Raw genomic sequence first — 26,819 nt, forward strand, 5'->3', positions numbered from 1 at the left:
ATGGAAAGGAGAATCTAACACATAGCCTATATAGCTATATAGTGAGTGCCGGAGTATCTAATCAGAAGAATTCCTCATGGGGCGCCCTGGTAATAGGCTAGTGACTAGGGTCAGGAAATTTTATGTTAACGGTATAGCAGGGGTACTCACCACGTTCGGTAAATGGTCGTCGGGGACCCCCCTCCAGCTCGGAAAATCCCCCGACTCCTGGGCCAGTCTGGGGTGTAACATTCCGGGCTGAAAATTAGCCCCCTCCGCATGCCATATGGTGTGTTATGTTGCTAAAATAAAAGTTACTGCGTATTTAACAAGTTACTCTGCGTCAAAAATGTAAAGGGTTATTTTCAAATTCAGATAGCAATCACTCCACTTGTGGTATATAGATTATCACCTTAATTCATTGTCATTAAATAATGATTTAGATATAATTTGTCAGTTGAACTATAACTATAGATGACAATTTAACAATATGTAACAAAGCAAAAACAGATATAGACCTAATAAAGAATTGTAAAGCCTAATAGTCTATAATTTATAATTGTTTCACACATAATAATTTATGGAATTTGCAGTATTATATTTTACATGTAATTCAAAAATATTTACAAAATGCAACGGGTGTAATGTTTTGTACAATTCAATTCCTATATGCAGACAGCATTATCTTGTTTACATATATATATATATATATAGTACACGTTGTCATATATTTGTTTTGTATTGGGAAAAAATTATATCTGACAGAAATTTGTTGGATAAAATAAAAACCAAGCAACATGAATATATATCAAGTGTAATTACACTGAAATTAATGTAAAGAATCACTTTGTCACTTTAAAATTCAAATCAAATCTCTTGCCAATGATTTCATCATAATTTTCGCTCCCCTTCCGCCCACATAAAAACAGAAAGACAGATGAATCATCATTGGCGCTTTGTTTACGTAAAACTTACACTCATCAGCGGCATCATCTTATAATAGGCCTATATCCTTATCATTAACTGATTCAGCAATAGATTCGTAATTCGTAACAAAATGTTAAATTGGGCAGGCTGGGAAAATATTGCTATCATATTTGAGATTTTTCACTTTTTGTACATTCATATGAGTGATCCACATGCATGCTGTATATAATTCAATATTATCACATAAATGGTTAAATGAAAAATAGAGAAAAAACACAAAACATGTGAAAACATAGGCCTCGAACACATGCCTTAATCAGAAGGTAGCAAGTTTTCGATATAGATTATCGAAATAAAGAAACGATGATTCAGATTAATTCATAAAATGAGAAAAGGGGTTTTTTAAAAAGAAAAAAAAAACGCCACTCCGACTCCCACTGGGACGTTACGCGCGCGTGACGCGCCTTGTCCCATAGAAGCGCATCCCAGTCTCGCGTGCGGGCCGTCGCGTCGGCACATGTGCGCATGCGCGCCTCCCTGCGTACAAATATGGCGTCCGTGCGCTCGTGATAAGGAAAGTGTTCAGTTCTGTGGCGATCTCTAGGAGTATTCGGTAAGCTAATTGCCGCTTTCTAACCGCCGTCCCGGTTTGTTTTTTTCTGCTCATCGGGCTTCCGTGAAGATCCCGCTGCCGAGACCTCAAACATTTTACTAACGGTATACGGCGTGTGTGTTTTTGAGGGGCTAAGTGCTTTTTACCCAAGCTTTATCGTAACATTGAGTCACTCCCCTGTGCTTGGTGCGCTAATGAGGGAAGCCGTCCACATGTAATGAAGACCAGTGATTCTTTTTTTTGTATTTATGTGTGGTTTAACCTTGGCGATATGTGGACCGGGCAGTTGACAGAGGGCGCGGTGAGGCGAAGTACGCCTGCGGACACACGCCCCTGTCTAGTGCAGCTGCAACTTTTCCCTTTCCCCCTTTTTTTTTTGAAAACACGACCTACAGCTTTTTACATCATGGAAACGTTCAGCTCCCGCTCCTGTGTGCTGCCTCGCATCGGCATGGCTGGGCTCCCCAACGTCGCCGGTGTGGGACGTTTTAAGCGTTTCGGTTGAGTTTATTTGTGCGTGTTAAATCTTGGGGTGTGTGACACCCACACGCCTCCCTTGACCGGGGGGCGGGGGCCACGGAGCTCTGCGCCGTTTATCAGCGGCTCTCTTTTTCCGACAGAAACTTTTAGAAATTTAACGCGGCGCTGTAGCGGGGGAGACATTCCTCCTCTCTGCACTGTACTTGGCTTTTTCGCATACTTTTTTTGTGGTTTTGGGCAATTTCTGCAAACTTTCCTTTTTGTATGCTTTTCGTGGGGGTGTAGAAAACCACAGCTGAGCAGTTATTTTTAGTTCTTAAACTGTTTGGTACAAGCAACTTCCCAAATGTGGGTAAGATGTTTGTTTGTTTGTTTTTATTTTTAACAATTTTCGTTGCTAATCATGTTTTATATACACAACTACGGACCTGTTTCTGATAGTGTCTCCGCGAAGGGCCACCGTTCGGGGGTGGCAATAATAGCGAGAATGAGGTGGAAATAAAACACATAAAGAGAAAAAGAGCTACTTTAATATGAATTTTGGAAGAGATGTGTATACAGTAATAAAGAAGTGACGGCGCAATTAATTATTAGAAAAAGTTTAATTTTAAAAAGTTGACAGCCTTTTGGAGCTGCTCACGATTTTAGCGTGATATCGTGATGCCTTTATTTCGGAGGCTTTTCGCTTATTTCTATAATGAACTGTCTGACTGGCAGGCAATGGGGAGTATCCCTGAAGCACCTGTATGAAATGTGTGTCGTTTAAAAACTATACACGGAAACGGTTAAATCTTATATTTTTAAACGCTTATGACTTGTGAGCAGTCCCTGCTAGTGGATGAAAGCTTATTGTTTTGGGGCTGTCTGCCAGTTGATGATTCTTGCTAAATACGATGTGATATTCTGAGGATTTTCTGACTTTATTTTCTTCAGTCTTTAGTCTTCGTCACAGAAAGTCACTGTCAGTCTGGTTAACATTATGATATCCCATAATTTCCTCTCCTTTTCATTGTTTCGCAGCTTTGTATGTGTGTGTGTACTTGTATGAACTCTGAACTGAAGGATGCCACCTGTATCCCAAAGGCCCCCCTACCCCCCCATCCCATGTGCAATAAGAAACTCTTGTTGTTGAATATCATACTGTACATTAATTTTTAAGTACACACAGAGCTATCTTTTGCCTTTTATTTTGATGTATTTTATTTACATATTTGTTACAAAATAATTAGTATTGCACAAATGCTTGGTCAGCTGTCATTACCTGGCTTGTCTTTCAGATGTTCATTTTGCCAACAGAACAAAAGATTCTCTGATCTTACAATGAAAGGCAGCACAGCTTTCACTAATATTCTCGCTGATGCTTTATGTGCAAATTCTAGATTTCTGTTTGCTTTTTTCCCTTCTTGTGTGGCTGGTTTGGACTAGATGCACTGCCACTGTCCAGTGGATGTTTTGCGTCTTAATATGACCTTCACCCATGGGCTTGCTGGAGGTCTTTGCTGCTGACACACCCCTACTTCATTGTCCCTGCAGGTCCTTGAAGGCAGAGACAATGTGTCCTGCACTAACCACTGGGCAGTTTTCACTCCACGACTCTGCTCATGCTGCTTGGGGCACTATGCAAGCCCTAGAGTGGTTATGCTTTCCCTAATGGGTTTACATTGCCTGGTACTTCTGTGGCACAAACCATGTCTTTGAGTGGATGCAGCACTACCATTGTGAAGAGGTGGCAGTGAGTTCTTCTTGTATTACCCCTGTTACTTTGCACAAGTACGAGTACAGTTATACTGTTTTTTTTTTTCTTTCCTTTTTTGCATTTCTCATCCAGCCTCCTTTGAGAAACGTGCACACACCGGTGAAAGTTTAAGCTTGGGGTGCAAGTGAGGTGCGAGTCCAGTTATCCGACACCCCTGGAGTATTTTGAGGAGTTAAGGGCCCTGTTCAAGGGTCCAATTGAGTTGTGATAATTCTGCCTTGGTTGACACTTGAATTGGCGCCGTTCCGATCACCTAACCCACTGCACCCCCCCCCCCCCCTTGGAAAAGTAAATGTTGTGTTATATGCAACAAACATTGTTGTTGAGTGGTCCATGCAGTGATGTTGGTGACCTCACAGTTTGTCCTTGCTAAGTGGAGTTTCCCTGTATGACACATTGAGTACATTTGCCTTCTAATCCGTTCCCAGAATAGGAACTGTTGGGTTGTCTATGTCGTGCAATGCCTGCTAGTTTCTAAATGGAAAATATTTTGAGCGTGGGTGGGGAAAGGTTAGTTTACCAGCAAAAATTCAGGCTGCACAATCGAGAACTGCTTACCTATCATGATGTTATTGATTCTTAAAGGCACTTGAAGGCACCAGCTTGTTTCCCTCTATGAATCTTAATTGTGTTCTGTGGTTTAGGTAGGCACCTAACGCACTAGTTGGATTTTTCAATTGGTTTGATCTTAATTAGTATTGTCAGAGCTATATTTTAAGGTAAATGGTGTGATTCTATTTACTCAGTAGAATTCCTTTTGGTGGCTCTGTCTATAATGTTCTTCTCAATCCTGAATCTGAAATTCACCTGAATTCTTCTGAAATGCCCAGTGAGGGCTTCTGTTTCCATATTATTGTCACTGCTGTTGCCAAAGGTGGAGTACAGTTCTAGATCTGGGAGTTGTTTTCATTCACTTAACCCAAACAACAATACCATCGTTACATGAGCTTTTTCCACCCTTCAATAAATAGCACTCTGACATTTCTTGTTGTGAACCCTGCTCTGGAAATGTTAATATGAAACACAGCCTTAGTGAACAGGTGTTGAGAGGCAATCCCTTTTCTGTGGCATTTCATGAATGGCATGTTACGTCTCTTGTGCTTTTTAAAGGCCTTTGTGTTTTGGTTTTCACATTGCTTAGGTGTAATTGATTTTCATTGAAGAATGTTTACTGCATGTATATCCTTATGACTTTTGATCCCACCAGTTTTTCCTAAAATTCTTGTGCATTTACTGGAAGTATTGATAGCTGTCACATGTTAATACTCACCAGTAAGGCTGTCGCGATCACGTCGCAATGTAATTGCGACTATATAGCACAGGCATACCACACAACGTTTTGCAGTTTAAAGTCAGACACATTTGTTAAACGAAAAGATATGCCAAATTTCCGGATTATTAATTTCTAGGTGTCATCATATGCATGTCATTAATATTTTAGGCATACTGCTAACCTGTGTAAGTAAACGTCCATATAGTACCGAAATGCCGGCGTCTGGACAAATGTTTCGCCTGTTATGTAAAGCCCTGGTGATTATTGTGCATGCGTCTATTAAATGGCCATCAGTATGGAGAGTATTTTCATTTTTGTCATTGTGACTGCTAAATACTCATTATTAAAACCATAAAGTTGTCTGCCTGCTACCCTAGAATATCCATTCATTAAGTGTTTGAGAAAATGTTTAGGTTAGAATCTGAGCTTGTTCTATGTTGATGGTACTGGTATGTGCGTTCATGTATGTTGGATTTGTTGGGACCAGTGTTTTCGTAAACTGAAACGAAAACACACACTAAATTAAAAATTAGAAACGGAATAATTTGTGCGCTGAAATAGAACTATATTTCCCAAATAACGTCTGTCTTTAAACTGCAAAAAATACCGCCACACAACCAATGTCTCTCTACCTTGTTCAACCACACTATATAACCTCTTTTAAAAGAAGCTGTGGCTGCTACATTGTCTTTCTTCACCGTGACTTCGGTACTTATCTCTACCATGGTATAACAAAAGTCGCATGTGGCGTGCTCCGCTAAGCAGGTTTAATAAGCATAAGGATATGCAGAATCTATACAGATTACTAACTGCTGGCCATCACAATATGCCTCACTTTAATATTTTGGGCTTACTAGTGATCCGCTTATCGAATTGTGGGCAAATGTAGTGTCTGTATAGCACCAAAAAGCTGGCGTCCGTTGTCTAAAGCCCTGCAATGACGTGAAGTTTGTTGTTGTCAAAACAAAATTAACTTAAATGAAACTGATTTGATTTTCTGCTGGAGGATTATTTGCTTTGATTACTTGACCAATTGGTAAAATAGTCGATGGATTAATAGAAAAATTGTGGCAGCTGTGTTGTTCTGGTGACCTTTTGCTCAGGTATGGGAAACCCTGTGTATAACCAGAATTTTTTTTTTTTTTTTTCAAAAAGTCTGGGGATTTATTTGCCAAGTACATAAAGTTATTTAGAGGAAAAGAACCATTATTCCCTGACCTTTTATTGTTTGTTCAGCCTGCCAGTGAAGTGCATTTATTCCATAGTAGGATGTACAATGTCAGCAGTATATTTAGTATATGTCACAGTAAGGATGTGACGAGAGCTGATTCTTCGGAAACTTCTGAAAATATAACCGTTCTCGTTATTCTGAAATACCATAGCTACCGGTGATGCAATTCTTCCAGACCTGACGAGAGCACCATGTATGCCTTCAAGCGTTCTAGTCCACCCCCCATATATATCTTGTATGTATGTTATGTATAACCCTGTTTCCAAAAAAGTTGGGACACTATAAAATGTAAATTAAAATCAGAATGCAGTGACTTGAAAGTCATATAAACTCGTATTTAATTGAAAATAGAACAAAGACATCACATGTTGAAAGTGAGAAAAATTATCATGACAAATATGTTCAATTTAATGTCGGCAACACATTTAAAAAAAGCTGGGATGGGGCAAGAAAAGACTGGATAAGTTGTGTAGCTCAAACAAAACATCTGGCTGAATATCTCACAACTCACAGCCACCACAGTTCAAAATTACCGGCACAAATGGACTGATCCACATTTGTGGCTAATTTTGGTGCACCAGTGAGACTTGCAAACGTCGTTGTATATCATTCGAAACACCTGGAGAGAGCGAGAATTGGTGTGTGTGTGTGTGTGTGTGTGTGTGTGTTTGTGTGTGTGTGTGTGTGTGTGTGTGTGTGTGTGTGTGTGTATGTGTGAGAGAGCAAGATCGTAATTGGGTACGATTCATTTCCTTGGAGGCACTACTGATTGCTTGACTACAAGCACTGGCGCTATCATGGAAGTCGTGGACATGCAGGAAAAAAGAGTAGATGGAATTATTTTTGTACCTCAATAAGATTATCCCGCTAATAAGTGCTCAATGTTGCATCATTTCTTGTTCTGTGGAAAATGAAAGATCGATCTGCTGGCCAGATTTATTTATGAATTGAAATCAAGGTATTGTTCTGGTACTGCTACTGAGAAATTTTTGTACAATGCCCAGCATGTGCCAATAGTGCAACAATTTCAGAATAATTTTCCTCAGCATAAAATTGTGAAGAATTTGGGAACTTCCTCATCTGCGGTACATAATATCATTAAAAGATTCATAGAATCCAGAGAAATCTATGTATGCAAGGGACAAGGCCAAAAACCAATACTGGAGAGCTGTGATCTTTGGGTCCTCAGGCGGCACTGCATTAAAAAGAGACATGAATCTATAGTGGAAATCACTGCATGAACTGCATTGTCTGTGATCCACAAATTCAGGATGAATCTCTACTATGCAAAGAAGAAACCATATCTAAACATGATCCATAAACACCGCAGACGTCTCTGGGCCCAAGCTCATTTACGATGGATTGAGGCAAAATGGAAAACTCTCCTGTGGTCTGATGAATCAAAATTTTTAATTCTTTTTGGAATTCATGAATGCCGCATTCTCAAGGCTGAAGAGGAAAGGGACGATCCAGTTTGTCAGCGAACAGTTCAAAAGCCAGCATCCGTGACTGTTTGCATTAGTGCCCATGTCTTGTGTAGCTTGCACATCTGGGAAGGCACCATTAAGGCTGAACATAGAGTCCGGGTCCTAAACTGGCCTGCCTGCAGTCCCATTGAACACATTTGGCGCATCATGATGTGAAAATATGGCAATGGAGACCCTGAACTGCTGAGAAGTGGAGATCCTATATCAGGCAAGAATGGGACATCATTTCACTTTAAAAACTACAGTAATCGGTCTTCTCGGTTCCCAAACGTTTAGAGTGTTAAAAGAAGAGGTGATGCAACAATGGTAAACATGCCCCTCTCCCAACTTTTTTGAAATATGTTGCTGGCATCAAATTCAAATTGAGCATATATTTGTCATAAAACAATAACATTTCTCTGTTTCAACATTTGATATGTTGTCTTTGCTCTATTTTCAATTAAATATGGGTTCATATAATTTGCAAATCAATGCATTCTGTATTTGTTTAGATTTAAGTGCCACAGCTTTTGAAAAAGGTGTGTGTGTGTGTGTGTGTGTGTGTGTGTACACACTTGTACTACATTCATAAACATGGTCTCGTTTAAATCCTCACCGTTACAAAATATTAACAGATCATAAACCTATTTATAAAGCTGTTACTTAAATACTTTTACTGTAGAGCTGTCTGTAATTACTTGATTTTTAAACTTGATTACTCTTATGAAAAAGCATGGATTTGAAGTGTTCCTTTTTGATTACTCAACAATTTGGTGGAAGGAAGAGCGCATTGCTGATGAGAGTCCAAATGAATAATTTCTCTCAAACTTAGCACCTGGTCTATGAGTGAGTCCAGTTTATCGAAGTTTCTTATTTTCTTATTGATGAAATTTAATGTCATAAGTCGATAGACAATATAATTTATATTGCCTAGCCCTGTTTCTATGTATGGGCTTATGTACTATAGTAATAAAATAATCTGTACATTTGCATATGTATTGGTATTGGTCAACATTCATTGAAAATCAAGATATTGGTATCTGTCTGTGTTAATCTTGGCCGATATTTATGCTTTATCAGTATTAAAAATGAGCACCACTGAAGGCATAAATACTTAAGTAATGGTGATGATCACATTGGCTGATGAGCCACTCTCTCTGTTGTGCAAGGCTTGGGATTTTGTAAGCACTTGGGAGTAGGGTTGCCACTTTCAATCAGAATACATGGTTGAAATCAGTACACAGCATTTTATTTTACACCTAATCAGGCGGCAACTATACTTGGAAGAGATTTCAAAATACCATTCCACGAGACCGTGGTATTAGAGAATGTATTGGCGCATCAATAGTCTTCCCCAGTTTCTTATTGATAGCTGGGTTGATGTTATGATGAAACTCCTTCATCTGCTCATGGATGAGAATAGACAGGCCTTCAGGAGGATCTGGTCAATTTCATTTTATCAAAGTTGGAGCAGTAAGAATTTGAGCTGCTGTGATTTATAATTCAGTAGGATTCTGGCCCTCTGTCTGGTGAGGTTCTGTCTTTAAGGACCCCACATTTTGTTGGATCACCCTCTGTATGTTTTCTGCATGCTCTGTAATAATATAGTTTTTATTATTTTTTTTGCCCTCTCAATCTATGTGGTGATGCAGGCTGTAAGATGGTCTTAACACTTTCTCGTGTTAACAATTCGTTTCTGTGCGCAGTTCACCAGTGCAGCAACAGTGTCCCCTCTCATTGCACTTGGCAGAGGCTCTGTCCTGGCCGGCACTAACATGGGCAGAACTCCAGTGAAAGGTAAGTGCAATTAGTTTACATAACTTTTGCTTTTCTTTAACAAAACTGCACATTTAAGGGCAAGTTTTAATTATTTAATTCCTGGAAATTGCATTATTTAGAAATTGATCTAAAATTTTTAAAAATGTTGCTTTCTTCTGCAATGTGCTTTGCACCTTTTGCACTCCCTGCCTTGCACTTGTAGCTTTCAGAAGACATACCCCTGGGACCCTGCACAAGACAAGGATGGATGGATGTTTCTTATGGATCTGTGTTTGTTTCAGACCAAAGAGACAGCCGGAGGGAGAAAGCTGGAAGGAGCTGCTCCTCCACAGAGCCCCCCCCAAATAAAGAATCTGGTAGGTACTGTGGTTGTTTTTCTGTCTGTGTTCCTAAACACGGCTATTAATGGTGCATTTATTTGACTTTGGGTGAAATATGCGGCATCATTGGACATGATGAAGAGAGAATACTGGCTAATGCCCAAATAGCAGATTTGTAGTTCAGAGTGCAGATTTGAAGCATCCTTGCTGTATTAGTGTTTCCTTTCTGCTCTGTGCGAAATTAATCTTGAAATGCCTCCTGTTTTAAGGAGTAATATGATGTCGCTCTACTGTGTTACATAATAAATGCTGCTTTTAAGTAATATTTTGAGTAACTGCAAATTACAGTGTAGCTCCCTGGTTAATTGCAAAATCTGATGCAGAACATTGCTTACCACACAAAATTATTACAAACAACGTTCTTCTGACTTTCCCTAACAGAATCTTTTAATTGGGATGACTACCTGAAGGAGGCCTCATCTTCACCTGCTCCTGCAGATTGCTTTAGACAGGTGTGCGCACAACACCCTGTTCTTAAATCTACACAGAAGATTGCTCTTCTAATAATTTTCTGGCATTTTGATCCTAATCTAAAATCTCTCCTTTGTGCAAAGTTTTGGAGGTCTTCTGCGGTTGTGTTTTTGTTTTAAGCTAATTTCGGCACTTTGCCTATATGTTAAGGCCAGGGTGCCCCCCAGCAATGATTTCAAAACTGGCATGAAGCTTGAGGCCCATGACCCTCGCAACTCCACGTCTGTGTGCATCGCCACAGTAATGGGCATCACAGGCATCCGGCTTCGTTTGCGTCTGGACGGCAGCGACAACACCAACGACTTCTGGAGGCTTGTGGATTCTTCTGATATCCAACCTGTTGGTACCTGTGAGAAGAACGGAGACATGCTCCAGCCTCCGCTGGGTACGACTTGTGTTAGAGCATCGTGGGAGGAGATGGCAGCTAGATTTCTGGTTTACCTGTGAATGTTGGATATCTCGTGATTTGAGAGCTCAGCCTTTGAAGACCTTGGTGGGTGGGATTATGGGGGTTTTCCCACTGCACCAGGTACCGAACTTTTGGTACTTCAAGAAAGTACTGAAAGTACGGTACTTCAAGGTGTTGGTTTTCCACTGGCGTAAAAACTAGTACCAGCGCCGAATGATTTCACAGTGCGAGGCGGGGTATTTTGTAAATTTGAAAAATGGCTGTAGTATGTTAAATGGCTGGATGAGGTCCGACATTAATACCAACATTGCGTGTTATGCACATGCAGTTCTTGCATCGCTAGTAAGATAGATTAAGGTAAGGCTCTTTTGTACTTTCAATTCTATGCGGACATTATAGCGTGGGGCTTAAAGTTTTGCTCATATTTTTACTTTGTTATTCTATCATAGGAAAAAAAAGTTTTGCAATCTTAATTATTATTCCTTTTATAGATTCTTGTATGTTTTAAAAATCAGTTTAAAGTTTACCTCTGCTGCTTTTGCATGAGCAGTGCATAGGTTCTCCTATTCAATCGTAATCATTTTCACCCTTGCTGTTTAAATCATTCGAAGACGGGTCTGTGAGAAATTTTTGTTTTACAAATACCCCAATATTTATTCCAACTAAATCATATTGCTATATAAAAAAATCATATCGCCAGGACAGCACACTATATGTGTATATTCAACAAAATACTTTTTAATGTCTTGTCATACCATCCAGATCTTTTTGCTGTATATGGTCTTATGGTCTCCGTTAGGCTGGTCCGTTTGGGTTAAGGCAGGTAGCAGTTAACAGCAGCTGATGGAGATAGTGTGACGTTTGTCCGGTCAATAGGGATAATCACTGCATAGTTCAATATGACAGATAAGTTTGTTTTGTATGCGTACGAGAGCGTTGTGTACTGTGTTTGAAAGGAAACAATGTTTATCCCGCTTCCTCCCTTCCCCTTGTCCAGGTTTCAGAATGAATGCGTCGTCATGGCCCATGTTCCTCCTCCGAACCTTAAACGGAGCTGAAATGGCTCCATCCACTGCTTTTAAAAAGGTTAGAGTTGCTGGGATTTCTCAGTCGGGGGCTGGAGTATGACTCGAGGCTGACAGCATCCTCCCTGTTTCCTCAGGAGCCATCCCGACCCCCACACAACAGCTTCAAGCCTGGGACGAAGCTAGAAGCTGTGGACAGAAAGAACCCCTACCTGATCTGCCCCGCTACCATCGGGGAGGTCAAGGGCGATGAGGTCTTCGTCATGTTCGATGGCTGGAGGGGCGCCTTCGACTACTGGTGCAAGTACGATTCACGGGACATCTTTCCAGTGGGCTGGTGCTCCATGACCAAGCACAGCCTGCAGCCTCCTGGAAACAGCTGTAAGTTGTGTCCAGCAGATGGTGACAGAGTGCGTACCATGCAGAGTGAATACCCCTGTCACTGTACAAATTTTGTAGTTTGAATTATAGTGTTTTAATATAGAGCACTTTGTGAGTTTAAGCATTTTACTGTGTTTTTTTTCCTAGTTTACTCAAAGTGTTGCCTTTGACTTTGATACAACTTTGTCATCCTTGAATTACTTAAATATTTTAAAAGCTTACAGTTCAACTAGATTTTCAGGTGATAATTTAGTCTAACCATTATCCAGAGCAGTGAAATCCCTAATTGTGCTTTTATTGCTAATGGTTACCATGCGGAATGGCGTCGGTTGCTGAGGAGGTTCATTTTAGGTTTGGCTGTGGCAGGGAGCCCCCCCTCCCCCCGAACCGAGTGAAGCGCTCTTATGTCCCAGTGTTCCCTGCTGTTTTGGGGGCTTGGCACTTTTTTTCTGCTGCAGACAGAGTCCTCTGGGCTAATCGCTTACTTACTTGATTACTGAATTTCTCCAGAGGAGGCAATCTGTGTCCTCACACAGGGCTAATGGAGAGCTGCTTGGATGAGAGACTCTTTTCAATCAACTCTTTAGAGTCATTGCATAAAAAACAGTATGTGTTTACTTGTTTATCGTTTCAGCTTTGAATCTGTTGCCCTTCAGTGCCCATGTGATTGTGCTTTAATGATTTCCAGGAATATGCAGAGTCTCCTTCTCTCTGTGCTTTGTGATTTTGAGAGTTGCAGGGATTTGTGGAAAATAAGGATTGCTTGGTCTTTTCCCACCTTTTATATAATTTTGTTTATTAATAAATTAGGGATGCATCAATCCCATTTATTTTTTTGAGAGCGAGTATGAGTACTGATGCTCAGTTTCTGATACTTACCAATGGCACTTAGAGCTGGGAGATGTCTAAAAATAATATACAGTGTTTTCATTTTTAAAAACTAAAATAGAGATTAAAAATACACTTTTAGCCAAAAAAATCATAAAAACACAGGAATGGTCAGTTTCCCCCCCCCCCCTCCCTTTTTTAAGGTATTGTCGATACACCGTCACTTGGTATTTGTTTGTGCCGGTTCATTGTCACAAGTACAAGTACATGAGTACTGCATCTGACCTGTCATGGATACTAGTATCGGTATCCATGCAGCCCTATAATAAATACTAGGTAGACCTCTGTGAGTGGCTCAGAATGCTGTTTGCATTACTGTTACCTTATGTGTATTAGAGTGTGGTTTTCCCATCTGGGGTAGGCAGGTATTTGGACTGTGTGTTTAGTTTTCTTTCCCCCAGACCTCATCTACACCATCTCCCTATAGGTGCATTTTGGCCCTGAGGTCAATGGGTCTGGTTCTGGCTGACACCAAAATTAGCTCCCCACAACCTCACACCTACTGTAGATTGTTTGCCTCAGAGGGAAATAGGTGCCGTCACTAGGACAACTCAAACGTGAGAGGAAATAGCTGGTTTGCAGTGTAAATCCCAATGGAATTACATTCCTACTGGAATATTTCTGTTATGATGTCTACAGAGTCCAGAAGTGGAATGACCTCAGGCTTATGTTCAGAGCAATAAGACTAATGATTTAAACTGTGGGGACTATTAATATCTCTCTTGTGTGTATATTTGTACTTGCACACATACCACTTGCAAGGCTGTTCTGTCACTTGGTTTTCAAGGCTTTTCCAGTGGATTTGTTTTCAAGGCCAATTTAAACTATTGTTTTCACTTGTATCATATATTTGCATGTATTTTGTTTTCTTTTGGGGGTGGGTTAAGTGTTTGAGTATGAGAGAGAAGACTGGTGTTTTACCAGTGTAGAACTGTAGATAATAGTGTTTTTGTTTTTCCTGTTGTATTTTGTGCAGATTCCTGCAGACATAACTAATGTAGAAGAAGAACTTTAACTGTTTTAAATGCATCAGACTTTTAAAACCCACTCAGTTTGCTTTAGAGGAGACCGTCGCTTGTAAGAGTTCAGACTAAGGCATACTGTTGACGATTAGTCTGTCTGTCATCTCGGGAAATGTCGGTAGGTTCTGTGAGACCTCAGTCAAAGACATTGCCTAAGAGAAGAAACTTCCTGATCAGGGTCTGTGACAGGATCAGCCCCACTTTAAAAAAAAAAAAAAAAGGAGGAGGAGCCACAGAGTTTGAAGTAGCCAATAGGCTAAGCCAGCTCTGGTTCCACGCCCTCTCTGTGCAAACCACCACTTATTCAGCACTCTGGCTTGGGGGCTGCTTGTTGCACTTCTGGGATTCTGACTCCTGTTTGGTTTGAGTTGGACCTCTTGAGGATGCTGAGGTGGCTTTGTGCACAGGGCTGACCTCAGTCGTCACGTTGTGTGGTCAGTTTCCATCCTGATTTCTGAAATCTCATTCTCCTGTGTTTGTTTCCTCTAGCTGTGTCTCTACTGAGGATAGTCCATTGTATGTATCTTTTGAGTGAACTTTTTCACTCTCTTAGGATGTTAAATATTCCTGGTGTGAGAGGAGCATTTCAGATGTTTTTGTTGTGTTTTCTTTTAAGCTTGAGAGTCTGGAATCTGTATAGGCTGAAATTACAGCGTCTAAATGCATAGAAGTTATATTCATGAATTTATATCTTTTTGTAACTTATAGTACACTTAAAGTTGTTTTGTTTTCTTTATTATGGCCAGAGCTTTTTACTTTTCATTTGAGATTTAGTAACATGTAAGTGTAAACTTGCTCAGTGTGTCTTGCTCTTATCATATAGGACCTTTAGTCTGTTATATTTGGTTGTAACTTGATCAGATATTGTGGGGGTTTGCAATACTCTTGCAGATGGTAATGTTTAACTGGGCTAGTTATGGGTATTTACAGTAATTTCCGTCCAGCCAGGCTGAGGCCACGTGGTTGTGATTTGCCACTCTCCTGGGAGGGTTAGGGGCACGCTGCTCCTTGAACTAGACCATGAGCAGCAGTCTGTGAAATTAAATGCTTGTCTTGTGCACTCTGTTCACTGAGCTTAGCTACTGTCCTAATGGGATCTAGCTCTATCTTCGGTTGTTTTTTTTACCCAAAGTTTACCTGCACTGGACTTTACTCTTTGTTCTTTACACCCTGCTGCCAGATCTTTTTTTCTTTCCATGGTCACTGCTGTTTCTTCTCCTGTGACTCCTGTGCATTTCCAAATTCTCAGTTTTTCCAGTACAGGAAGGGTCCTGCCAACAAGCTGGAAATATGGTGTCTTCTCTGTTCCTATTGGAGACATCCTGATGTGGCCGTAATGTTTCTGTGTTAAACGTCACTTTATTTTAATGTGCCGTCTTTAGCCAACATTGGTGAGCAGACACTTTTTGAATTGCAAATAGCTGATGGTTTTCCAGGAAGGACTTTTGTGGGTAGTTTGGACAGGAAGGTGGCAGGGAAAGCAGCTTATTTATTGAAAGCTGTTGCCATCATAATGCAGCGTATTGCAGATAAATGCAAATGCATGTAATAGGGCAGGAGCAGAGGTCATATTAAAGGGCCCCCCTTGATCTGCTCCAGTGACATGAACTGATTAACAGTTCCCAGTGTCTTTTGCAAACCAAATGGGTTTTCATTGTCTCTTTTCTTTCAATAGCCAATGAATTTATAAAATAATCAAAAGGTATAAATATCAGTGAAGTTTCCGGGATTCATCGGCTCTGCAGAGGTATTAGATTAACTATGAGACGTGTAAACCTTTACACAATGTATGCATGTAATTTTTATTTTTAGGTCAAAGCTTCCATAAAACGGATCATTTATAAAAGTCATGAAAGCCGTGCTAAGTAACTGGAGTTTTAATAGTTAATATGTAGTGCACTCATAAGGAATGAAATTGACTGATCTGTCATAACATTTCAAAAGATTAATTTTGTAATACCTGGGACTATTTATGCATTTGCCTTTTTGAAAGTACAATATTATGCAGTTTGGTGTTCTGAATATAAACTGATGCTATATGCAGCAGCACTACTGGCAAATCTGTAGTGTAATTTATCATCCATTTAGTGAACAATGTGCACATGCCAACTGATAAAACATTAGGCTTAGAGTAGTTACAGTATAGTTCAGGTGACTGGTGTTGTTGGTGAAGTAGCCCATCACTGATCACCTCTGTTCTGCAGTACTTGGCTGATACTGTGATAGAATTGGAGGGGTTGATGGTGAACTTTCTGAAAAGGTGTTTGGTCTACAGATACAGCAGTCCCTTGTTCTCCTGTTTGCACTGTGTAATAATACGCTTGGAGTCTGTGTCAGGGACAGAAATGCCTGCAGTAAAAGCAGGGGCCAATGCAGGGGTGGCAATAAACCCCATGGAAGTTCTCAGGTAGCACCAAAAAAACCCACTGAAAACAGACCACAGTGAAATGTCTTCAGTACATATGGTGGAGGAGAATCACGTCATCAATAAAAGGAGACTATAATTGGCATGTTTTTTGGAAACTCCTGTGTGTGTGTTTGTGTTTTTGAGCAATTAGCATGTAGTACTTGATGTGGGTGGGGTTATGACCAAAGACCAATAGAAAATCCTTACTCATTTCACTGAAGTCCGTCCATTTTGAATATCAGAGCAGGGTTTTGGCGGCGTGGTTGGATCAGATTTCTGGGCAGAATCTGACAAGCTCTGGTAACCAGTGCTAAGTTTTGGGTGGGCAGGGGGGCTCGGAGTGCAGTTAACCAAAGCGATGGTGAAATTTCAGACGGCTTGTTAGTGGTGGTAAGCAGCTCTCGTCTGTGGCCTTCCCTGATGATGCTTCCCCCTTCCGCTCTGCAGTCACCCTGCCAAAGGCGCTCTCCACCCCTCAGTGTTCCCCCGCCAAGCCTGCCCGGCGCGCCATGCCATCTTTGTACCGCCTGACTGGTCCCCTGCCACCTCTGCCCGTCCGTAAGGGGGTGCGGGGGCGGCGCCCCAAGAGCCAGACCATCACTTTGCTGAAGGCGGCAGTGGCCACTGCCCAGAATGGCATGCTGCCGACCCCGGGGGCTTCTGGCTTGTCCTTGGCCCCCAGGCCACACAAGAAGAGGGGACCAAAACCTGGCAGTAAGGTAGGGAGGGATGAACTGGGAATTGTCTTTTTCCACACCATGGTATTTTCTTTTCGTCTTATTCGATTTACTTATTTCCTTATAAATGAACGCTGGTGACTTCTGCGAGTCTGCAGTGGAGTCACAGCTGCAAAGACTGATCACATGACTTAACCCCCCTCTCCCCAGAGGAAACCACGACCTGTACAGGCTGCCATTGCCGCACCGACTGCAGCTCCTGACACGGGAATGTCTGGCACCCATATGTCTGCAAATGGGCCGAATCACCGAAACGTCAGTCCTGGAGTCACCTCTACAGGTACCATATCAGTGCCTTTCCCTGCACCTTCTAAGGGTGCTTTTCCACAGACACTTGTGGTACTTTCCCTTTTCCCACTGACTTCCAGTACCTAAAGTAACAAACCAGTTGGGGTACTTTTTTGGTACTTTGTTACTTTGGGGTGGGACTTGTAAGCGTCTTCTTTGTCATGCAAAACGCCTGCCTCTGAAACAATACAACTGCTGTATTGAAAAAAGTTACAAACTCAGAAAACAATGATTAATGAAGTAATAATTTGTTGTAATATACTGGGGCTGCACGAAAAATAAAATATGGCGCTGTGATTTTGTTGTAATAAATTTTGGGATATTTATAAAGCAAAAAGGAGTTTCTCACACACCCGTCTGAGTGATTTTAAGCAAGGATGAAAATTATCGGAAAGCGCATGCAGAGCTCACACAAAAGCAGTGGCAATTAACTTTATACAGTTTTAACATGCAAGATAATCTTTAAAATGAACAATCATTTAAACTGCAGTGCTCGCAAAGTTTTGTTTCCTGTGACAGAGTAAAAATGTTCCGGTGAAATTTAAACCTCTGGCACTGTAATGTCTGGACAGTATGAAGGCATGGAAAAGCCTTATCTCAGTCTGCTGAATAGCGATGTGAGAATAGCATGTGCATGACGTACGGTGTTGCTATTAATATCACACATCGTCCACCTCTACATTACTCTCAAATTTTTCGAATTCAGTACGGAATTCCCTGTGTCACATTATGATGTCATTCAGCGGTGGTACCAGTTTTTACACCAGGGGAAACCCAACACCTTAAAGTACCTTGTGAAAAGTACCAAAATTATGGTTCCTGGTGCAGTGGTAAAGCGCCCTAAAAGCTCACTGTACAGGCTTACAAGCCACAGAATCATGCCTATAGAGCACCTGTCTGTGAGAATATTCAGTTTTCTATTGTTTTACCATCCTAGAGCTCTCTACTAAACGTATGACAACTATCTGTCAGTGGAATCTTTGCCAGCCTTGACCTTTGCCTTTCTGCTCCCCTCCTACTGGTGGCACAGTGTGTGTCTATGTGAATAAACGAGGAAGCTGTGGACCACATCTGGACAGAAAACAGACGCAGCAGCTGCCAGACCACTTTGGACCGGGACCTGTCAATACGGTCCTACGACAGACGGTCCAGGCCTGTCTGGACTGTGCCTACCAACCCAAAATCCTGCTGAACTTCCTCAAGTCCGAGTCGGAAGGAGGGGAGGTTGTGAAAGGTACTCTGCTCCACAGCACACTCTGCTGTGAGTGCTCAGTAAAAGCACCCGTGTTCAAGAAGGTCTGCACCTCTTCAGCTTTCCTATTGATGCAAGGCCAGCCAGCCCCCCCCCCCCAAAAATAACACAGCTCATTTTTCTTTGTATATATTCAAAGGAAACTATGACCCAGGCTTTAACATGGAACTGATACATATTTAATACTTTCTTTGGCATTTGTTTAAGGAGAAACCCCTCCTATTACTTTTTTGGTTTCTAATACTAAGTTTCCTATAAAATACATCCAGCTCTATATATTCCAGTTACAGTAAAAGTAAGGTTATTTACTTTAGCTGTAGTTCCATGTTTTTTTTTCTTTCTTCTCTCTCTGCTCCAAAAAGCATCAGGAACCAAATTAATGTGTGTCCCTTGCACTTTAATATTAGACCAATATTAATGTTAGTGTCAAGGGTGTGAGCTGTGATTTCTGCGTTGGTGTCCCAGTGCGGGCCGATGCCGGGGTCTGCTACGCCCAGCTGCCGTCCGCCAGCAGCCCCGCCTTCGTCTTGCGCTTCCTGGAGAAGCTGTGCCGGCACCTGCAGTGTGAGAACCTGTTTAGTAACCAGCCCTTCAGCCCCTGCGGCTCCACGGCTCACCCCGTCTACGACAGGAGCAAATCAGGTGTGGCAGCCGGGGCCCTTTGCTCTTTGTCTCGCTCACTCGTCGTTTGTGCTTCACTGTTTATGAATTTGAGCGGTTTTATGGTCGTTACGTAAGCGTGAGGCATTCAGGCATGTGACCCTAATGCACCTCCTGTTAATGTGGGTGGTAACAGTCCAGGCTTGCAGGTTTGCTTATGACTTCTGTCTCTGCAGTAAAAGAGGAGACGGGAGAAGCTTTGCTCATTAACCGTGAGACTAAGCGACTCCCTCGGGACTCTCCCCCCTACACAACTCCTCTGTCCCCCAAACTACTCCACACAGAAGCCCACCCCTCTGAAGGTAACCACCCCCTACCAATGTATGATGATGCACTCGCACACTACAGAGAACCAACACAGGCTAATTGTCTAGCTGTCTGATCACATGTTCAGACTGCACTCTGTAATGAGGCTGAAGGTTTTGATTGCAGCTGTAATGCCAAATTTTATGAAAAAGATGCTTGTTTTTTGATTACAGGCCTGGGCTGTGTAACGGCTCTACTCCTAAGTGAGACTTCATAATGGCGGGGATCGTGATTAAATTGTCCTCTGTCTGTGTGACAGGCATTATGTAAATATTTGCATGCGGCATTTATTCACGGGGTTGCCTTGGTAATTCTTCTTGTGTCCATGGGGGTCTGGTTCAGGACTGAGGCACAGGGAGGTGGGGAGGGGGGGCACGGCTGTGAGTGTTCCTGCTGAATCCGGAAGCGCGAATCTGACCACTGCGTGCCGTCCGTTCCCAGCCGAGACGCTGCCTCACGAAGAGAGCAGCCTTCTGAAGGAGTCCATGGACTCTGCCTCCAACTCCATGGCCCCCCTGGCCCTGCGACACCCCTCAGCAGGCAGCCCCTACTACCCAGCCATGCGGCGCCTCTCGTCCACGCGCCAGCACAGGATGGTGGAAGGTAGGCCTCCATCACGCTGCTTCAGTCTCGCTCATGATGGACACCTTTTACACCGGCTTGTTTGATGTAGTGGGTTAAAGTGTTTAAAAACATTTTGCAATTAAAGCTTGTACCATTGGTATTTAAATTGGCTTCTTTTAGTGACAAATTTGAGAGGTTGGTTCGAACTGCTATTCATTAAACTGTAATGTTGCCATCTAGTGGACAGTACTTGTAATTGAGCGCGGGTCTTTTTTTTTTTTGGCAGTAAGCAATTCAATTCTTTTATTGTCATGTGTACGAGTACCGTGTATAATGAAATGCTTGCTTGCATGTGTTCCTGCAGACATTGAACATAGACAACAAGACAGACAACAGGGCGACAAGTGAATGTAAAGATAAAGTGAATTATAAATAAGTAAATAAATAAGACCAGAATCCCAGGAATAAATACAGAGACAGAAATGTATGTGTGGGTAGCAGTGGAGGTGACACAAGGTTACTGATTGTTCATGAGTCTGATTGCAGTTGGGTAGATACTGTTCCTGAACCTGGAGGTGCGCGTCCGAATGGACTGTAGTATAAAGGATATTTAATTGATGCATAGTGTTGAGCAAGCCAGTAGTTAAAAGTGGCTCTATTTTAACTACAGGGTTACAGTTCTCTCCATTCTATAGAACTTTAAACAAATAACCAACTTTTCTTTCTCCTGTCAGCCGTCTGATCTGCCTTCTATTGCCTTCTGCATTCTTATACATAATAACAGAAGAATAAATGACACAGAAATATGCAATATGTAAGCAAGACAACTGGGCTTCTGAGCGTGAAGTGCACACACAAACATTGAAATATTAATTGAAATTCCCCCGTAATGAAATATGGAAAACCAAGGGGTGTTGCATGCTTTTTGTTGAAAGTTAATACAGTCGCAAAAATTTATATAAAGATAATTTTACCACAGTGTCATCATTAAGGTTTAAACCCGAACCCACTTTGGGGTGTCCCTCCTGGTATACTCGCTTGATGGTGTATTTGGGGATTTGCGGACCTATACTGACATATTCCAGAAAGTGGGTCCAAATTTAAACCGTAACTCTAACACCATGGTAAAGTTAGCTCTATATGCAGTCTTACTGCAGTAATATCTTTCACTGTTTGTGTGTGTGTGCAGTCCAGCTGACTTGCTTAAAGTCACTAGCAGTGAATGGACAGTTATTAGTAAATACGTGCAATTATTAGTAAATACGTATGAAACATATAATATTAAAGTTACATGTTGTGTCCCCCATAGTTTAATGTTCAACGCCCATCCTACAGGATGTGTTTGTATAGTTTTGGTTAATACTCTTTAGTCCATAAATAAACTCTTGTTTTATAAACAGACACAGTGCAGTTATTAATGGTAACAGAAAAGTATTGCGGGATCTCGCACAAGTCCATCCCACCTTTCCCCCCCGCCCCCCAAACAATCTTTTTTTTTTTTTTTTTTTTTCCTTCTTCGTCCTTCCAAACCCTTCTGAAGATCCATATTCTCTGCAACAGGTTGCCAGATAGTGATTTCACAAAACCCTCCCGATCTGTCAACACTGCTCTGGATCAATCCACGCTTTAATCACCTGATAATGCAGCAGCAAAGGCAGGCTCAGGTTAAGAGAGCACATAATTAAAAGCCGCCACTTTAATTTTTATTTCTTTTATTTTTTCCTGGTTTGTGAGTCAGTCACCATTGGCGGCTGGAATGAAAAAACTAGTCGCAAAATAAAAATCCAGTCACATCGGGGACCATTTTAGTCGCCCTGCTGTTACCCACGATTATTTCCGAGTAGCAGGCTCGCATAAGCCACCTACTGCAATTCTCTATTGACCCAGGATGACTCCGTTTATGCTAGTATTTTAAAATACAGTAAAACCTCAGATAATTCGTTCCGGAAACATGCTCGTAATCCAAAGCACTCGTATATCAAAGTGAATTTTCCCATTCAAAATAATGGAAACTCAGATGATTCGTTCCACACCACAAAAATATTCATATAAAAATGATTAATACAAAATATAAAGTAAAAATACATAAAACAAATTAACCTGCACTTAACCTTTGAAAAGAATTGTGGATGGTGTGAGGGAGACAAGAGAGAGGAGAAGTGGAGGGTTATTTTGTAGGACGACTTTCACTATAACTAACATTCACTGCTATCTGTTGGCTCACTGGAATCTTTTTCTTTTTGTGCGACTTTAACAAGGAACCTATCCAATGCCTCCTTTTCAATTTCACAGAAATGTGGACATCGCATTGTCATTAAACAGATTCATTGCTCGCACTGCTATGCCCTTATTTGGGTGGTGCTTTTCTGCTAAATTTTGACTATACGAGTGAGGTACGCCGATTGAGACCAAGCATGGGAGACGATCACCCACAATTCCGCAGCGAGAGAGAGAGAACCAAAGGCTCAGTTGTGATTACATGATGCTCGGCAGACAAAGCGTATACATAATACTCGTATTACAAGACCTCGCTCGTTTATCAAGTTAAAATTTATTGTAAAATTTTGCTCGTCTTGTAAAACATTCGCAAACCAAGTTACTCGCAGTCCAAGGTTTGACTGTATATAAATCGACATGCTGTTAGTTGTGAACTGAAAATGAAGACTTCTGTACTTCTCCTGTTCTCCAGGTTGTAGGAAGTGTACAAATGACTGTTATAGATTATTCAGAAATGTGTGGTTTTTTTTTTCCGGGTCTCAGATCGGTTTCAATCCAGTTTAGCGCCAACTCCCTGTCGCCGGTTTCTCACAGGCCCCGAATGCCAGACAGCAGACGGGGGCCCCGCTGGCCCCGGCAGCAGCCCCTCCACCTGGTCCATCGAGGAGGTGATGCAGTTTGTGCGTGAGGCAGACCCCCAGACACTGGCTCCACACGCAGAGCTCTTCAGGAAACACGTGAGTTTCCCTTCTCGTGCTTCACATCTGTTTCTTTCCATGTTCAGGCTTCAACCCACATCCTCTTCAGTGTTGGATATCTCTGCATAAACCTGAAGTCATGTAAATAATGTAACAGCAGTTAACATTTGGTTCCTTTTACTAATATTATGCAGGATCTGGCCAGTGGCTGTAATTTTCCCATACATTCCCATTGGTCTGTGCTCACCATTTCTCTAGTGTGACCAATGTTAGCCAGTGGCTCAGTCTTAACATCTTTGAGTGAAGATTTCCATTCATGTACTAGAACTTTACTTGTGGTGTGAATATTTATAGTTTTGACTAATGATGATTTCTCAGGCTTGCGTGTTTTTTATCCTGTTTGTAAGTCTGTGTGATGGACTGCTGGAAAGTCTAATAGTTATCGGAATCTATACTTTTCTCCTTGTCAGGCTTTTAGTTTGTCTGCCTGTGTTGTCTGTGTGACAAGACAAATGTCTGTCCTGTAGTGTAGGGTTTAGTAGCACCTGTTCTGAGTAGATGTAAACCAGTCCATAGACACCCAAAGGTTGGGAACCCCTACTTTAGAGGGACCTTGTCCACTGTGCAGGGCCTAGCCCAACGTCCAAAGTCTGATTTATGTTTTTTGGGAGTGACTGAGAGCCCAGGTTCTGGGGGTAGCAGGCCCAGGCCCAGCCCCTCCCTCGGTAGCCTGGAGTTCGTCTCCCTGGGCTGCTCCTGCTTCCGGGGCATGACACGGCTCATGTCATGAATAAATCCTTTCCCCAGACGGAAATATGTCTTCTGGGCAAAGTCTGTCCCTTGTCTAAACAGCGTGGAGAATGTCAAACATTCCCCTTCCACCCATTACTTACGGAGATGCTCTCTGCGTTCCTTCTGCTCTTTAGCCATTATTTATGCCCCACCCCCCCCCCCCAAGCCGCCATTGTTTTTGCCATAAGCTGCATCCTGTTTGAAACGCTCGCATCTCTGCAGGAGATCGATGGAAAGGCGCTTCTGCTGCTCCGGAGCGACATGGTGATGAAGTACATGGGACTGAAGCTGGGGCCCGCTCTGAAGCTGTGTTACCACATCGAGAGGCTCAAACAGGCCCAGCGCTGACAGGACTTGGGGAGCCAATGCTTCCTCTGGAATCCCGCGTGATGCAGCTTGGCCCTGCTGTTGCCCTTTCAAAGCATTTTTAAAGACTTATTTATACCTCATGTGTTTCAGCCAGCAACGAGGACTGTCTCGACTCGGCTGAATTCCAAAGGATGATCTGTGAACTGTTTACATTGCATATATGTACAAAAACTCACTGAGGAAAAGATTTTTACAAAGCTAACACGATTCATTTGTGTATGAGGTTTTTTTTTATTATTATTTGTTTGTTTTTGTTTTTCTCTCCTGTCTTCTTTCTTACATTATTCTAGTGAATAGTGCAGGTGGCTTTTAATCAACATTGCCTATTTCATTCCTGTAAGCTTGTATATATTTTTTTTAATACAAGGACAACTTTACAAAAAAGAAGCTGCATGTTATTTTACTTTGTTTTCCTCCAGTACTCTGAGCTGACTGTTATAGGCCAGTGTGTGAGGGCTGGTCTGTTTGGGGGGCTTGCCATGGACTCGGGGACTGTCAAATCGCATCATTGTCACCACAGTCCCGTGACAACAACTTGGTGCTTCCTGAATCGGAGGTGTTTTAGATAACAAATGACAGCCGTCCCTTGCGTCTGTGATTTAAATGTGCCACATTTCAACGGTAAAGAGCGATTTCTGATATGAAAGGCATATCTCTCACATTAGTGTCGTGTGTGTGAAGAGCAGCATTGGGAGCTGCAGACTCTGATTGGGGAACTGATGAATGTCACGCTGTGTAACTGAAGCATTTGTCTGTGGAGCAGAAACTCTGAAGCTGACATACTCCTGTACCTTCTGCTTGTACATGGAGTATTAATGGATGTGGGGGGGGTTGCAGGGTCTGTGCATAAGGCACAGTACAGCTATTAATTTGTGATGTGGTCTCTGATGGTGTTTTGAATGCATTTTGGTTCTCGTGTGTGTGTGTGTGTGTGTGTGTGTGTGTGTGTGTGTGTGGGACCTGAAGCTTTGTGTTAAACCAAAGCCTTGCTGTCCCCCCCTGCTTTTCCTTTTCACCATGCTCACATGCTCATTTAGATGCACAACAAGAAGGCTGGTTGTTTGTAGATTAAGTAGAGTGTTTAATATTAATGTCACTGGTCCTAAGTTTCATGGAATAATGTGGTGTTCTGTTCATAAGGAAAACATAGGAAATTATTTACAGTTGCTTCTTCCAGACATTTGCAGGTACAAAATCAAAAGGTCCATGGAGTATGCAAGCTTTGATAGTGCCCAGTAGTATCACTTTGGTATATAAAGGAGAGAGGAGTTTGACTCCATCACTTTTGAGGCAGTGGTTTTGCCTTCTTGACCCAAGATTGTCTCCTAATGACTGTGAAATTTTAACATGAAACATTGCTAACCACCTCCTGGGTTCAGTGTCAGAATCTGTAGTTGGATATATTATACTAATTATAAATAAAATATTTTTTTGCTATGCTTCCCATCTGACAGCAGCTGTAGAGATCTGAAATGTCTCTACCTAAGCATGAAATTGATCCTGTCATTGAATATTTTTCCGTCGTTAGGTGCCAATGCCTTGAAAATTCCACAGGTGAGTCGGCTCTCTGGGCTGTTGTGTCTGTACGTTTGTGATTCCAATCAAATGGAAAAATCACACAATGTAAGCATAATGCTTATAGACTAGGGAACATGTCAAGTTATGTGATGGGTGACATCTGAGTCCAGAATCTGAAAGCTTTCATTTACAATAAAATTTAAATTTTATAAAGGAGTGTTACTATATTGCATGGTTTGTCCAACTGTATTATACTTGGTTACAGGCTTTGTAGTCCTTTATGAATATTCCTGATAAATTGCAACGAGGGTAGATATTAGGTCCCAAAATTAAGCGTTACATGCTCTAATCATTCTTTATCTATCATTTTTAAATTGCCATATATAAAATTGGTGTTGGTTTAATTTACTAATCAGAAAGTGTCATTGCTGTAGGCTGTATAAAGATCAGTGCCTCTCAGTATTAATGGTAAAGTGTGTTTCTGTGCTTCTACACTTACACAGTTCCTACAGTTTGAAAGCGTTTGTGAGTTAGTCTCATAGTCTCATGCTTTCTAAGCAAATCTAGCCTGTTTTGGGGGAACCTTTCATAAAGCCTGACACTATAATCAGACAGACGTGCTTAGGTGTTTGACTTATATCTTGTATTAAATGGTAGTCCTGTGGGTTTGTGAATAATTGAGTTTTCCTTTTAAGTCGGGGAGGGGGGGCATTTAACATATTCTCCCTGTGCTGGTGTGGGATTTATTCCGCAGTCCAAAGACATGAGGTTCAGGTGAATATCTGTATTTCTCCTCTTTGAGTGCCATGTGACTGGCCTGCTGTCCCTGGTGCCCCCCCTTTCTGGGATACGCTCCAGGCTTATTGTGATCCTGCACTGGATTAGCTATTATGGGAAAACTTGATGGATGTGCGAGTTTTGGTCTTTCAAG

At 41.7% G+C, this 26,819-nt stretch overlaps 1 protein-coding gene across 3 annotated transcripts; it reads left to right on the top strand.

Annotated features, from left to right (window-relative positions):
• Nucleotides 1-1,424: 1,424 nt before the first annotated feature.
• LOC111850265 (sex comb on midleg-like protein 2) lies at nucleotides 1,425-26,347 on the top strand. Of its 3 annotated transcripts, none has more exons than XM_023823981.2 (15): nucleotides 1,425-1,519; nucleotides 9,432-9,522; nucleotides 9,786-9,860; nucleotides 10,266-10,336; nucleotides 10,506-10,740; nucleotides 11,762-11,850; nucleotides 11,927-12,170; nucleotides 16,935-17,206; nucleotides 17,375-17,504; nucleotides 18,543-18,746; nucleotides 19,230-19,406; nucleotides 19,601-19,726; nucleotides 20,172-20,333; nucleotides 23,106-23,248; nucleotides 24,224-26,347. In XM_023823981.2, exons 2-15 carry the CDS (start codon nucleotides 9,501-9,503, stop codon nucleotides 24,347-24,349), a joined length of 2,076 nt encoding a protein of 691 aa, XP_023679749.2. In that variant the 5' UTR covers nucleotides 1,425-1,519; nucleotides 9,432-9,500; the 3' UTR covers nucleotides 24,350-26,347. The 3 variants fall into 3 exon arrangements, with proteins under 3 accessions (XP_023679749.2, XP_072556443.1, XP_072556444.1); XM_072700342.1 differs by lacking the exon at nucleotides 1,425-1,519 and adding an exon at nucleotides 2,159-2,351; XM_072700343.1 differs by lacking the exons at nucleotides 1,425-1,519; nucleotides 9,432-9,522 and having other exon boundaries at nucleotides 9,841-9,860; nucleotides 10,511-10,740.
• The last annotated feature ends 472 nt before the right edge of the window (nucleotides 26,348-26,819 follow it).

This window comes from Paramormyrops kingsleyae, chromosome 16 (genome assembly GCF_048594095.1).
Source record: "Paramormyrops kingsleyae isolate MSU_618 chromosome 16, PKINGS_0.4, whole genome shotgun sequence".
Taxonomy (NCBI): domain Eukaryota; kingdom Metazoa; phylum Chordata; class Actinopteri; order Osteoglossiformes; family Mormyridae; genus Paramormyrops; species Paramormyrops kingsleyae.